General features: G+C 43.5%; 1 protein-coding gene across 1 annotated transcript in view; it reads right to left on the bottom strand.

Annotated features, from left to right (window-relative positions):
• LOC114783776 (FERM and PDZ domain-containing protein 4-like) overlaps nt 1–14,113 on the bottom strand; it is a 46,567-nt gene extending 32,454 nt beyond the window's left edge. Inside the window, 1 exon segment of the mRNA XM_028969269.1 lies at nt 13,894–14,113. Within this exon segment, the coding sequence (XP_028825102.1) occupies nt 13,894–13,937 (44 nt within the window). The 5' untranslated portion in view covers nt 13,938–14,113.
• Between the last annotated feature and the right edge of the window lie 2,298 nt (nt 14,114–16,411).

The following is a 16,411-nucleotide window of genomic DNA, read 5'->3' as shown; positions in this document are numbered from 1 at the left end:
AAAAAGAATAGACTCAAGCATAGGTGATGCAAGTTATGCTTAATCATCCTTAATTATCCTTAACTATCCTTAACAACATTAATTCTCTTCCTCTGGACAAATGATCTTGAATTGTGAAAAAGCAGAGAATGAAAGTAAAAGGAAATTGATCTTAGAACAGATCTAATATTAACCAAATAACAGCAATGATTTAAATCGATGTCATTCTCTGGGCAGTTGGATTTAACTCAACCTTGGTGGACATTCATCTCCGTTGGAAAATCTCACAAACACACGCACTCAAAGGGTATAAAATTATTATTCAAAATTAGACTAATCAAACCATTCTTTATCCGATCTTCTGTACTTTTGTTCACAGCACCAAGAGATTAAAAGTCCAGCTTGCAAAGTCAAAGGTCAAACCGATCGGTAAATTCCGTGACCTTGCTTTGGCACATGAACGCTGCAACGTCCAGACTTCATCCAGACACCAGTGTGTGTAAACCATGCATTGTGTGTGTGTGTGTTGGCAAAACAAAACTTCTTTTTTAAATTTATCATCCACCGATAACCGTGAGCGGTCAGCTGTGCCGCTGTAGATCTTCGTGGCGGTACGCTGCACTGCACGTCGCTGGCTAGGGCGGTTGTTGCTGACTGTTAACTGGGCAATAAATTCTGGCAGGGAAGAGCTGCATCTCGCTAATGTTGTACAGATGGGCTCATTTAGAAAAGTCTCAGTGTTTCCAGACACTGTCAGATGTGCAGCGGCAATGAACCCACATAACACCGATGCTACATTACAAAACATTCACTTTCCAATCAGACAAAATGGTGGGGAGCTTCATCAAATGAGCTTCTATGATCATCAGCATCAACATTAACTTCATTATCATTTTTCTTAAAAACTGTGTGTAGGTGCAGTGGTGAACGCCACCTTGATCAAGGTACCCACACACTGCTCCCCGGGCGCCTGCCATGGCTGCCCACTACTCACTAAGGGTGAATGTGAAAGTGAAGTAACACTGCAGCACAGCACATGGTGACACGGTGAAATGTGTCCTCTGTTTTTAACCATCACCCTTGGTGAGCAGTGGGCAGCCATGACAGGCGCCCGGGGAGCAGCGTGTGGGGGACGGTTCTTTGCTCAGCGGCACCTCAGTTGCACCTAAGGTGCCACTGATCAGGATTCGAACCGGCAACCTTCTGATTACAGGGCCGCTAGTCCACCACTGGGTGATGGTTGAAAGCAGAGGACACATTTTGTTGGACCACCGTGTGCTGTGCTGCAGTGTTACACAATGACAATCACTTCACTTCCCAGTCCCAGGCAGCTGTCAGGAAGTGAAGCAGTGGGAGCTGCTGTCAGGCCCTTCATCTGGTGGGATTCCAGTCTGGGATGATTTGTGATGTGTTGCTGTGGGTTCTCAAAAATGACGACAGAAAGGATAATAAAAAAACTACTTCCCAAATTCCTGATTAGCCTGTTCAAAGTCTCATAAAACGTACAGGACAACATAAACGTATATGAATTTATTGTCTATTTGACTAATGTAAAAAAAAATTATGTTTAAAGCTCCCCTGATATATTTAGGAGGACCTCTAAAATATTCCAGATTGGTGAAATAATAACTGCAGTAGTAATAGTAGTAGGGTGGTAGTAGCCTAGTGGATAAAACACTCACCTATGAACCAGAAGACCCAGGTTCAAATCCCATTTAATACAAGTGTCCCTGAGCAAGACACTTAAAACTGAGTGTCTCCAGGGGGCGACTGCCCCTGTAACTACTGATTGTAAGTCGCTCTGGATTAGGACGTCTGGTAAATGCTTAAAATATAAATGTAAAATGTAGTAGCATGTCTTTTCATTATAAACTAATATGAATGTATGTCTTTTCTTACTTGAACTCTTCTTACTTGAATTATGCTTTTTGCATTGAGGACAATTCATTATTTGTCTACCTACAGATCTTCATAATGGAGATTTCACATTGTGCTAAGAGCATCATCATTATTTTTACAAAACGCATAAGGAAGTAATATTTTTATCATATTTTTATCTTATTTTTTTGGAAAGTAAGAAACTGTGGATTAGAAAACACACAATAGTTCACATGTTTCTCAGTGAAATGTCTACTGAACAGAATTCCTCACCAAACCAAATCCTCTCTTCCACCAAACACAGACAGCCAATGGGAGAAGGTGGAGATCTTACTCGTTGGAAGGGTGGTGGATGGATCAACGCTCCACGGCAGCACGGCTTCATTTCACCTCTTTACCACCAATTCATTGATTAAAAACATCAAACTAATTCTACTCTACACCATCTCAGCCAAATCACATTCTGCTCCTGACCGCTGAGATATAGACAGATGCAGAAATGTGAACTAAAGAGACAAGAACGCAATATAAAGCAAATCATTTAACAAGTACACATTACACACTGAGCCTGTGACACGGGTTCATTACGAGGTGTTTTATCCCTGGTCACCGATAATGAACTGTCGACACACACACACACAAATTCCATGAAGACATTCAATCCAGAAGAGTTGCCTGTACCTGCTCACAGAATTAATACATGGAACAGATGTCCTGGTTCAGCCAAGACTGTTGTGTTTCAAAAGAACATGACCTCCATGACCTTCTGGTCACTTTTGTCAAAATTGTAGAGTAAAGATGCCTGAAAAGTCTACTTAAGCAACAGTGACAGAGCATTTCCAAAACAGGCCCTCAAGTTTCAATTCCTTTTAGTGATGCAACATTTTTGTTATTAGGACATTTTTAGTTTGGCTGTTTCATGTCATTTCGCCTTAACAGACATCAAACATGCTTCCAGCCAAGTGGAATGAGGCGTAGGAATCACATAAACACTTGAGGGTGTGTATTGGCACGATACGATACGATACATATGACGATAAACGGACCACAATACAGTTATATCACGATGCATTGTGGTACTGTACATATTGCGATATTGTACAGTTCACTGAATAGGTAAAAACAGAGCTGAAATACAACGAAATACGATGCCGTGATCGGTCTGTCATGTCTTGCTATTTCACTCTGGCTGAAATGCACGCAGCTGTACAGCGCCAGAGTCAGAGGTTCAAATCCCACTTACTATCATTGAGTCCCTGAGCAAGACACTGAACCCTGAGTGTCTCCAGGGGGGGACTGTCCCTGTAACTACTGACTGTAAGTCGCTCTGGATGAGGGCATCTGGTTAAGGCCATGAATGCTGAAAATTCAGCACATTGTGCAGACCTGATGTTTGCTTCCATTGGCCTCTCTGGTTGTGTTTGCATGTTTTGTGCTGTCTTCATGCAGTTTGCAAATGGAAGGCTGAGCAACATATCTGATGTAAAAAATGAATGAATATTCGCAGAGTTTATGCAAAAAAATGAAACAAGAACCAGTCACAGCACATCATCCGGATATGACTGGAACTGACTACCAGTGCCTGGCTCTCAAATTTCCCCAGCGACTCTGCCCACCAGTGCCACACCCAAGAGGGACAGCAGCACTCATCCCAGAGCCAGCAATGTAATGTGGTTGTAGCCTAGTGGGTAAGACACTCGCCTCTGAACCAGAAGACCCAGGTTCAAATCCCACTTAATACAAGTGTCCCTGAGCAAGACACTTAACCCTGAGTGTCTCGAGGGGGGAAACTGTCCCTGTCACTTCTCATTGTGAGTCGCTCTGGATAAGGGCATCTGGTAAATGCTGTAAATGTAAATGTAGTGTTTAAGGTGGTATTTTTAATTTTAAGTTTGGTTATGCCTGAAATGTGTTTTATTACTTACATATTGCCAGTCAATGTAATTATTAACTAATTATCCCAAAACGGTTTTAAAAATGAGATCCGTACACTAAGCCCCCTTCTTAAACATGGCTCCAGCATTTCCCGTGCTGGGCTGTGGGTTTTCTTCTCCTCGTCCTCCTTCTGTAACTCTCCCTCTACTCTGTTCCTCCTGTCCCAGCAGCCGGCGCAGGCGCTGAATGAATCCGTCCACGTGTGTCGCTCCGCTCACAACTCAAATCCCCCCGGAGGATTACTTCACAGCAAATAATCAAGAAAATCGTGCAAGAAAAATGCTGCTTTTGTACCCGCCGGGTATGCAAAGCTAATAGCTGATTGGATAATAAACCTATTTTTTATTATTTTACACCTGTCTGCTTCCCTCGTGTCTGTGTGTGTGTGTTTGTGTGTATGCCAACAACAGTCAGTATGTAACATGTGTGTAATAAATGTGTAACAAGACTTTTGTAACCCTACGCTGAATCCCAGTCTCAGGATCAGCTGCTGTCTTCTTATTATTTGGTTAAAAAAAAAATTCTGTGAGGACATCTACATACAGTATTCATTTTTATATTTTATATCATATTCATTTTGCTTTCTGTGTACAATGCTGACCAAGTTTGATAAATTTGAGTTCTTTTATCAGTGCAACTGATGAACGTTTTAAAGTGAGCTCAAGAACTCAAGTGGAACTCAAGACTGATTTACTCTCCACATTTATGCCAATATTCCACTCCTTAACAGCCACATACTCCATACCAGGATCACGTACAACATGAATTTACGATCAATTTAATGTTATTCAATTGACTAAATCGACATCTCTAAATGACCCTGAACCTTTGAACGGTAATATATAATATTGATTAGCCCTGCATATTCTGTATAATGCAGCACCACCTAAACTCTAACATCTACCTCCTCCACTTCACCTCCATGCACATCTGTACACAGCAAATACAGCAACACAAATAAAGTCTAAACAAATTTAGATTTATATAAATCTACACACAAATGTATATTCTGGCTGTGCGTGTGTATGATATTGTATAAAAATGTATGAATGTATGATAAAAATATCAAGTTTGTGGGGAAAACACACACACACACACACTAATCGAATTTTGAAGTGCTCTGTAAACCCACTCACCCCGACAGCTTTGCCATCTTGGAGAAGCCGAACACGTCCATCCAGCCCCCAGCTCTAGAACCCGCTCGCCCCGGACCTCAAACTCCCGATCCACGATCCCAGCGCAGGCTTAGATCCCAAAGCTCCGCCGGACGCCACCAGGTGAGTGGCGAGCGGTGCACCGGCCAGGCTGGGAGGAACGAGAGAGCGAAGGTGACGGCGGGCGGTGCGGCTTTCGAGCTCTCCCTCCTCTCCCTCGCCCATCCTCTCATCCTACCTGCTCCGGCCGCCTGTCCCCCATCGGAACGCCGGGACGAGAGACAGGGATCCCGCGGCAGCAGGAGGGCAGGAGCTCGGAGCAGAGGGAGGGAGGACGGCGAGGAGGAGAAGAGGGATGGAGCGTCGTTAGGGCGGGGGGGGCTGGGGGGGAGGGGACCAAGTCAACGCTGACGGATGCTGCTGTGCATACAGAGACAGAGGGAGCGAGGGAGAGAGAGGGAGGGAGGGAGCGCTGACTCTGCAGAGGAGAGCTGGACTGCTGCTGCTGCTGCTACTCTTTTACACACACACACACACACACACACACACACACACCCCAATAAAATGGCCAGCAGGCGTACATCACAGTGAGGTGTGTGATCACGTGGGATTTTTTAAAAACAGCTTCTGCATGAGGAAGAGTGTGAGTTTCACACACTGGTCCTCTGTCGCTGAGCCGCCGGGGACATGCTGGCATATGAGTGGTGCAGATTAGGAGATTATTAATCTGAGCCAGGGATCAGAGGTTGCTGGGAGATGTGTGTGTGTGTGTGATTCAGATGCTACGGGGGATTTCGTTGCCGAACAAAGTTTCTCATTAACGTGAGGGGTCGACTCCAGTCGCGGGGCAGCCAGGAACGAGGGATACTCCTCTCTCATCACAGCGGGTCGAAGATACAGTCCACAGAAACGCTAAAGCAACATCTACACACGCGTCCCAGATGGCTGTCCAAAGGGTGACAATGTGTCCCCCGTTGCAATGCCAGGATTCTGGCTGGATGTAAAAAACGAAATGTGACCACAATAAATGATCTCAAAACCTTTACCACCTTTACCGTGACCACACTTAATGATTTTTATTAAATAAGTCAATAAGTGTGTGCACATCCTAAGACATACTTTGGTGCATTAGTCTTTTAATTAATCCCAATATTCACTCTTTATGGGTAGAAGTCCATAATTTGGTGACTGTTTTCAAGTTTAAAGGAAAATCAAAACTATGGCAGCAATAAAATTATGAATTTCATATGAGGTTTACTTTAAACACTGAAAAATTAACAAAGCCCTAAACCAAAAAAAAAAAAAAAACAGGAATGAGTGCAGTGATCTTAATTTCGCGTTTGAATGCTATCAGAGATATTGGAATTGGAAATGGGCGCCACCTCGGTGAACCCAAGGGCAAAGGACATCACACAAATTGGGAGTATGATTTGCATATTTGAGAGACGCACTTGAATGCAAGATTCAAGATTCAAGATTCAAGATTGGTGCATTGTCAGTACAACAGAATACACAGTATAGCGTGTATTGAAGTAATGTTTCACACAGACCCCCCCATATTGCAATGATAAAAGAATGAAAAATATATACAGTACAGGCCAAATGTTTGGACACTGTGTGTTTTCTTTATTTTCATGACCATTTACGTTGGTAGATTCTCACTGAAGGCATCAAAACTATGAATGAACACATGTGGAGTTATGGACTTAACAAAAAGTGGAGACCTGGCCTCCACAGTCACCGGACCTGAACCCAATCCAGATGGTTTGGGGTGAGCTGGACCAACAAGTGCTAAACACCTCTGGGAACTCCTTCAAGACTGTTGGAGAAGCATTTCAGGTGACGACCTCTTGAAGCTCATCGAGAGAATGCCAAGAGTGTGCAAAGCAGGAATCAGAGCAAAGAAACTAGAATATAAAACATGTTTTCACTTATTTCACCTTTTTTTGTTAAGTACATAACTTGTTAAGTTTACTAACTAAAGCTTAAATTCAGCACAACAGCAGCAATTTTTTTCAGTTTTGGTGGACAAATTATGATTTCTGTTCATATTTTTGTTTACCTTTCTTGGTTGTTCTTGAGGAAATACTGCCCCCGAAAAATTGGCCAAATTGGTTAGATGTTACACCTTTAAACCTGTGGGAGAACCCGAGGGCTGGATCTAATTAGACCTGAGGCAAGGGACTTCAGTTGACAGGTGACCGGGCACCCTACTGCACTTTCTGACAGAGGCCACCTCCTGTCAGTGACAGCTGTCAGGTAAATATGCCGCTTAGATGCGCAATGCTGACCTGAGACCACGTTTTGATGGTCAGCTGGAGCCCCACCCATCCCGAATGATGACCCCAACGGTGAGGGGAATCACTCTGGATTGATGGAAAGTGAGGAAAGTTTATCGATCTCACTGAGGATGACAGTAGATTCATGCTCTACCCACATTTCAAAGTGCTGTGTGATGACAACGAGAAGCAGAAACAGAAAGAATTTTCTGCCTGTTGTAAATGAAGTCTTTCAAGATGTGGAAAGGTGTTGATCTTTGATCTGCGGTGAAACCCCTTTAAACCCATTTAATCACATTTTTAAAGGGACACCAAGTCTCTCTGGAGCTCTGAATGTCTCTAATTTAACAGGTGAGTTCAAGGTGCTTCAGGGCCCTGAAAAAGGGACAAAAACATCCCACATGTCTTTGGAAATTTTGGACACACCTTCTCATTCAAGGTGTTTTCTTTATTTTCATGACCATTTACGTTGGTAGATTCTCATCAAAACTATCAATGAACACATGTGGAGTTATGTAAGAAAACACATTGAATGAGAAGGTGTGTCCAAACTTTTGGCCTGTACTGTATGCCAGAAAGGTTCCATTTTCACTTTTTCCTCTGTTACAATATTAGTTATGCATAATAAATAAAGATATATCAAACAAAACCACAGAGTTAATCTCATCTCTGCATGACTCTGTATAAACATAAACATGCAGGGCAAATATTTCTCATTAAATTCTAGTAGCCTAGCGGGTAACACACTTGCCTCTGAACCAGAAGAGCACAAAGTCCCAGGTTTGAACCACGATTACTGCTATTGTGTCCTTGAGCAAGACACTTAACCCGGAGTGTCTCCAGGGGGACTGTCCCTGTAACTACTGATTGTAAGTCGCTCTGGATAAGGGCGTCTGGTGAATGCCACAAATGTAAATTTAGTTATGCTGAGAAACAATAAAATATATTCACCCAGAAAATTGAACATTTTCTTAATCTTCTTCCAAATGTTTGCAGCATTTCTGAAACTTGATACAATCAAACATTCACCAGTGCTATTTAGTAGCTTTGGGTACATTTTGTAATATAAAATAAGTTTTTGGGCTTGCTTTATATCAAATATAGTAAAAATGGGACGGTCAAAAATATTAGCTTCACGTGAATGTTTTCAAAATGAACCAATCAGATTTGAAACACACAAGAAGGACAACTGTTACTCACCATGCCAAAGGCTCAGAAAGAAGATAGTAGAGGTTCATGCTAACGGAGGAGGCTCCACTACCATCTCCAAGCCATTCACAGTGTCTAGAACTGCTGTACGTTGCATAATTGTACAAGGAGACATACTCTGGAGAGGGACATGGTCAGAGATGTCAGCAAGGAGCCTTGGACATCTGCCAAGATGTTGCTGACCTGACTCTTTTGGAGTCAATGTTTCAACGAACACAGAGGGCTCTTCATCATTGCAGGATTCAGGACCATTGTCCCAGAAGAGCCCTTTGCTCATCAGAGCCCAGTGCCCGTGAAGTTTGGAAAGGCAAAGATGAGTATTGGAAGTCTGTGCTTTGGTCTGTTGACCTTACATTACATTTAACTTTAAAGCATTTACCAGACGCCCTTAACCACAGTGACTTACAATCAGTAGTTACAGGGACAGTCCCCCCCCTGGAGACACTCAGGGTTAAGTGTCCTGCTCAGGGACACAATGGTAATAAGTGGGATTTGAACCTGGGTCTTCTGGTTCATAGGCGAGTGTGTTACCCACTAGGCTACTACCACCCCATGAGACTAAACTGTTTGGGCACAAGGATGTTGCTTATGATTGATGAAGGAAGGGAGAGTTCCTCAAGGTTACCAAAACCAAGATCCTGGAGTGGCCTGCACAGAGACCTCAGTCCTATTGAGAATCTGATGTGATTGCTCGAAATGAATGTACATGGTTGGAAGCCATGCAAATTGAACCAGCTAGAGCAATTTGCTATGGAAGAATGGGCCAAATCCCTCAGGAGACCTGTGCCAACCTAGTACTGTACTACTGTACTGGGGTCAGTTGTGGCTCAGAAAAGGTACATTACCGACTATTAATGGCCAGGGGGTTAATAATTTATAATTATTATTTTTTGGTTTCAACTTGGTATATAAATATAATCCTAATTAAACTTATTGGACATTGTTCTTAATAAAGTATTTTTTTCTGAAATAACAAACACTTGTTTTTCATAATGGAGACAAAAAAATTGTATATGGACTAAATGTTTCAGTAAATGTAGAGTTATAAAGTCATCATTGTATCGCTGGTTTATGAGACTCTGAAAATGAGGAAATGAGGAAGATGAAAGATGCAATCAGGAGTGTTTTCACTTAAAGCAGAAGCGCTGGGGGCAAAAATGAGAGTCCATATTGGGGACAAAGACATCCGCAGCCACAATAATAATAACAGCACTGCAGGCTATTCTTGCTGATTGGACGAGGCTAATGGGCTGTATTGCGCGGAGGAAAATGCAGCCTTTGCCTGAGCAGTTTTCAGGAAAAGGACAAAACAATATGGCGAAGGTCACAGCATATTAGCATTCACTCCAGCATTCTCCACACTACAAATGGACACAGCGTTGGGAAATCTGAAGGTTAACATACTGAGACATCGGCCTTAAAGAATGGTCTACAAGGGGAATATGTCAGTTGATGAATTATCTATTTCCCACCAAATGACGTGGCAGGCCCTGGGAAAACCGATCAGGTTTATTTCTCCTGCTTTTTTACTTGCATATGGATCCCTGACAGGAGACGAAAAAGGTCCTAATGAGTCTTCAGGACGGAATTCAGAAAGGCTTGTGATGAGAATGGAAAAAGAGAACCAAACCCATCTTTTCCCAGAAAACTGAAGAGTTCAGCTCAGGGTTGAGGCAAGAAGATATGAATTATGTAATGAATTATGATGTTCTGACATAACGACCAAGCCCATTCATCAAAGCGCCCTTCCTGGTGTAATTAACCACAGTGTGTGTGTGCCATGAACCCTCTTTTTTATTGCAAACGGAAATAAAATTAACCCCCATTGCATGGGGCAGTGAAAATAAATCAACTAACGCAGATGTTTGGGTGGATCTGCTTTTCATGAGGTACACAAGCACAGCCAATTTAGTGTTGTTCGTTTTTTTTTTTTTATTATTGCTTATTATTAAAATGAAGATCAAACCCAGCAGATCCGTCCTGATCAGGATTAGACACTAATGTTCACTGACTTGTCTTTATTCTCACAATTCCGTAGATTCATGCTTTGTAGTTTTGTCATCGCTTCCATAAAATTCTTTGCATTTCATTAAACCCATCCCACCGTCTCCGAATTTGGACCATTTCCGTCATCTCACACTGATATTCACATCACTCCACCTGTTCAGGCCGACGCTGGGCTCCGTCTGCCCGGATGATGTATGGGCCGCTTGACCTCTGGTGGGTGATTTATACGCCCCCCGGGTCGGCCCATCCTGGCACACGTCCGCCACGAAGTCCATCTGTGGGCCGAGCGATGCTTAATGAACTGGCCCCTGTCCCAGGGGCTCTCTGCCTTGCTGCCGCAGCATCGTACTGTTATTTTTAATAAGCAGATTTGTTCATAAATCACGGTTTTAGAAAATGCAGTTTACAGCCGGTCATTCCGGCCCGGTTTCCTCTGTTAACGGCCACTGAGACGAAATCGGCGCTAATCCTGTTTAATGGACCAGGGTACAAGTGTTAGCGGCGTCTACAGCACGTGGGTGGGGTAGGCGGCAGTGAATACTACAGACGAGCTACGTTCGCTTTGCTTTTTTACGTACCGCCTTCAAAGATCACAGAGCCGCACGCTTTTTCCTTCCAGACGCAACTCTGCTCCATTCCTGAAGGAATAAGCTCGGAGAATAAGAGAAGATGAACACTACCTGTGATTCCCAGAAGGAAATGTCCTCATAATCCTGGACCTGAGACCCCTGAAGCCTCACTGATGGACCACTGGTGTTTTATTCAGCAATTTTTTTCTGCTGTATTATAGCCCCTTTCCATCAGCTGTTACGGTCACCAAAGGTCTGGTTCAGGCTAGATCAATCTGCCCAGAAGTCCACTGGTGTTCCTTTCACTCTACAGTACATTAAGCATGTTGGGCAGCTTTTGACTTCAATAAAATGTAATCACTTCCCACCTGCCATGGGTCTGCTGCCAACATCTGTAACCCTGGATTACCAGAGGAGACACCCCTGTACAGTCCAACCGATGAACTTCTTATCCCCCTCTCATCCCGAGGATGAGATGAAGCGAATCTCCCAGACCTTTATAGAAATGTAGACAGCTGCGGTGTGAGATTGTTGGTTTGAGATATCATGCACACGCATCTCTCTATCTCCTAACGGTCATGATCTGGTCCAGAAGGGGAAACCCCGGGCGGAGTTTCACGTTGGTCCTGTGTAATGTTTCCTGAGCGTCTTCACCTGTGTCTGATCGTATAAAGCTGCCCTGTTTGTGTACGTTCACCGTCAGGTCATTATTACAGGTTACATGTTCCCCTGTTACCGGATGTCTCCCCTGTCCTGCTCATCGCGGATTAAATCCTGTTTCATGACTTCGTGCGAATGCGTCCTTCTTCCGGGTCATGTCTTGTCATCGTTTCAGATCACCTTCCTCGCCACGCCAAACGGCCGTCACACCCACCCTGCAATTTATGGTTTATAATAGAATGTTCTGGAATTTGATGCAGTCTTAGGGTTTGTTTCAAATTAATGAAAAACTATAGTAATAAGTAATAATAAAAAACATTTTTTGTTTGTCCAATTTGACAACACTGCTGTGAATTTATCTCAACTTGCCACACAAACAATTGACATGAGGTCAGCAGCTAAACAACGATGAGAAAACACTGCACAGAAAATGCTAATAACACCTGACACCATTTGTGAGACTGAATACCTCAATTTTCAAACTTTAAGGAAATGACCGGCACAGTGGGATGCTGCATGAACCACACAAGCTCCTCATAAAAGGTGTAGGGAACCACCGCGGCCTATGTGATCACGTGACTGACCCATCCTGGAGCAGCACGACCCCGTCTGCTGCTCAACCTCTGCATTCCTGGAGCAGCATTCCCACTCAACAAATACACCAAAATCAGATTTGTGTAGACGAGTCCCATCCATTCTTCCTTTCATCTTCCTGTGCTTCAGTTTTATGTGTCCTGTGCGCTGTAGGAAAAGCAACTTTCTACACTTTCTACAGCAAGCCTCAGCATCAGACAATCAGAATTTCCACGTGGTTCCAAGAAGATGGGTGCTTTAGAACTATTTTGTTCTACACCGCAGTGGAGATGTTCTCAGCAGGATCTCAGCTTTTTAAGAATCTGGAGCTGTCCGAGGTTCTGAAGTAATCTCAGTTAATCCCGACTCGAGTCGCAGGAACCCCTGAACCAGCTCTGCTGCCCAGGGCTGAGAGCACCAATCCCCTGAGGGTCTGACTGGAGACTGCTGCGAAAGCTCTACATTGCCTCACAGTAAATGCAAATGCCGCAATTGGTCAGTCTCAATTGATCCCTTTCAAAACTTTGATGGACACTTTATTACAACAAATAATAAACTCAATTAGAGTACCCTGGCCACTCCCCCCCTCAGGCAATAAGACACACCTCTGCCACCTCAGCCTATGATTCTTCCAAAGCAGTGACACAGAAAGTTCCAGAATGCACCCCATACAAACAACAAAGTTTAAAGGACTCCTGACGTTTCTTGTATGGTGGGTTGTAATGTCCCATAAGCGTTCGCATGCAGAGTGATTGACGTTCCTAGGAGCTCGGCCACAATCCGAGAGTGAGGTTGACGCGCGGATTCGACCCGCATGCGTGGCCTGAAGCGGGCCTGAGCCAAACGTCAATATGGTCAATTTACACGGCCAGAGAGGTGCGGTGTCAGAGAACATTAACATCACAGGAACCGCCGGTCTCCAGGGCTCGCAAAGCACTCTTGGAGCCGGTCTCTCTACCTAAACGAATTAGCAGTCGTGTTCGCTAAGGAACGCAGAATCGTTCAGATCTGTTCTCGGCTGGAACAAAGAGAAGGGTGGTAGTAGCCTAGTGGGTAACACACTCGCCTATGAACCAGAAGACCCAGGTTCGAATCCCACTTACTACCATTGTGTCCCTGAGCAGGACACTTAACCCTAAGTTGCTCCAGGGGGGGACTGTCCCTGTAACTACTGATTGTAAGTCGCTCTGGATAAGGGCGTCTGATAAATGCTGTAAATGTAAATGTAAATGAATGAAGGAGGCTGCTTGTACTTCCTGAATTTATGGTTCAGGAGGGAATCATCATCGCTGTTCAAATCAGAATTCTGAGAACCGGTTTTTAAAGCTTCCTGAATGGTTGTAGGAAAGGAAAAGTAATTAGATGAACACCCCAGTGCTCTTTATTGCACCAGTCGGGCTAAATTCTGCTGAATTTTTAACCACATTTTGGAACCTTGCTTTGCAGAAAATGTCACCCTGGCTCCAATGGGAGAAAGCGGAGAAATCTCTGATGGACCAGACGAAACATCCAAGCTACAAGCTCAACGTCCGATGAAAGTATAGGCCAACGTGAGACCTGATGGCTGGAGAAGAATCTTTGATGGGATTACAGCCCCGCTCGCCAGACATCATCCCGTTGCGGGACCCCCCCGAGGGAGGCGGTACTCACTGGATGATGGTGAAGACCCCCAGCTCATCCTCATCCCGATCCATCGGGCCGTTCGGGCGGATCAAAGCCCTGAAGAGGCGCAGAAGGGACCGGAGAGATCCTGTCCCACTCTGTCCGTCCTCCTCGCAGAAAAAGCGCTTCACAGGCGAACTCTCTTCCCTCTCTCTCCCTCGCTCTCTTTTGTTCGCCTCCTAGTTCTCCTCTCTGTGGTGCCAAATGTTCCAGCTTAGCTCGGCATTGCCAGTGATGGATTTAGCGGGCATCTGGGCCAGTCAGGATAAACCACACACACACACACACACACACACACACACACAGAGCAAACTTGCACTAAGAGTCATGCTGTGTGTGTTTATGACCACAGCCATTTGGGAGTCAATGGCCACCTAACACCCCAGCCTCCCCTTACCACACACACAATTGTTTCTTTCCCACGGCATTGTAATGCTGATGGAAAGTTCTTCCACTTCATCAGCAGAAGCAGGGACGATAAAAAAAGACAAAGTCCCTTTTTGTTGGGTTCATTAAAATGTTACTGAGCTCTGATTCGGAAAACTCTGATTCACTTCACTTAGTTTTTTTACACCACAAAAATCTGCTTTGTTCACATTTGTTCAATATATTTCTATATGCTGAAATCTACAGAACAGGCCAAAAGTTTGGACACACCTTCTCATTTTCATGACCAGTTACGTTGGTAGATTCTCACTGAAGGCATCAAAACTATGAATGAACACATGTGGAGTTATGACCTCCACAGTCACCGGACCTGAACCCAATCCAGATGGTTTGGGGTGAGCTGGACCGCAGAGTGAAGGCAAAGGGGCCAACAAGTGCTAAACATCTCTGGGAACTCTTTCAAGACTGTAGGAAAATGCCCTTTACCTGTACTGTACAAATCATTTGTTGTCAGTGGTCTCAAAAACACAAAATTTTGATCTGGAATCAGCAGTCAAAACATTTATAAAATCAATTCTTGGTTTAATTACGTCACTAGTCTTGAAAACGGGCAGAGCTGAGGAACAGTCAAATAGGAACCTTGAAACAATTCCATTCAGCTGAGCTCGTTGATTTAATTAAATTCACTGAGATGACCTTTTTTTCAAAAGAGAATTTTCCAAAAACATTTTTGTAGTTGCGTGAAAAAGCTGTCTATCGTTCGACTGAGTTCATTCACATATGAGCTGCGAATAAACTGTAATTAAAATGTGCAGCGCAAGATGAAGAGAGAATCATGAAACGCAGGCACGCTAGCGGTGCATGCTGGGAATGCCCTGCCACTACTGATAAGAGCTGAGCGAGAGCTGACATGAGCTGGCGCCCGACTGGGCCTGCTTAATACAGTTCTGCATCATACAACCCATCAACGTTTCATCCATATCTATACTGTGCTGATCATGAGCACACGTTTAATGTCGAGATCACAGAACGGGTCCAAGGTCACTTCTCAGGACACAAAAATATTTCATAGTTAATACTTAAAAAAAATGGGAACAGAAAGAGGTTGAACGAGATGAGATTAGGTCAGAAAAGAAGAGAAGAGGAAGTGTAGTTACGAGACATCTATTACATTATTTAACATTTATTCATAATAATTTAATCGTAATATTTGATGGATCTTTTTCTTTCTTTGTTAGTGACGTGTGGCATTTGTGTTTCTAGTGTTACACACAATGCTGGATTCATCCAGCTGATTTCTCTAGTTACCTTCACCCCCCGGGAGAAGAACTTGGTTAATTAACCAGCTGTTATTATGTTAACCGGCACTTTACTCCTCACACAACAAAACCACTGGAAAACCAGCACAACGCTGGACAAACCAGTTACAATGAGTGTGTGCTTATTTGCTGTTATGGGTGTTGCATGTAGGACTGTGAGTTGTTGAATTGTGCATTTTAATGTTGAGTTGTGTGTGTTGAATGTTGTTATGAGTATTGTGAGATGTTGTGGGTAAATACTTGTGTGTCTGGTGATGAGTTGCTGTTTGTTGTGTGGTTGTAAGTTTTGGATTGTGTGTTATAATTAATGTCAAGTTGTGTGTGTTGAGTGTTGGTATGAGTATTGTGAGATGTTGTGGGTAAATACTTGTGTGTCTGGTGATGAGTTGCTGTTTGTTGTGTGGTGTGGTATTGACTGTGTGTGTTTGTGTGTTTTGGATTGTGTGATATAATTAATGTTGAGTTGTGTTTATTGAGTGCTGTTATGAGTATTGTGAGATGTTGTGTGTAAACACTTGTGTGTCTGGTGATGAGTTGTTGTTGGTTGTGTGGTGTGGTATTGACTGTGTGTGGTTGTAAATTTTGGATTGTGTGTTATAATTAATGTTGAGTTGTGTGTATTGAGTGCTGTTATGAGTATTGTGAGATGTTGTGTGTAAACACTTGTGTGTCTGGCGATGAGTTGTTGTTGGTTGTGTGGTGTGGTATTGACTGTGTGTGGTTGTAAATTTGGATTGTGTGTTATAATTAATGTTGAGTTGTGTGTATTGAGTGCTGTTATGAGTATTGTGAGATGTTGT

The sequence above is a fragment of the Denticeps clupeoides genome, unplaced genomic scaffold, assembly GCF_900700375.1.
Source record: "Denticeps clupeoides unplaced genomic scaffold, fDenClu1.1, whole genome shotgun sequence".
NCBI classification, from domain to species: domain Eukaryota; kingdom Metazoa; phylum Chordata; class Actinopteri; order Clupeiformes; family Denticipitidae; genus Denticeps; species Denticeps clupeoides.
This window is presented reverse-complemented; position numbering and strand designations above follow the sequence as displayed.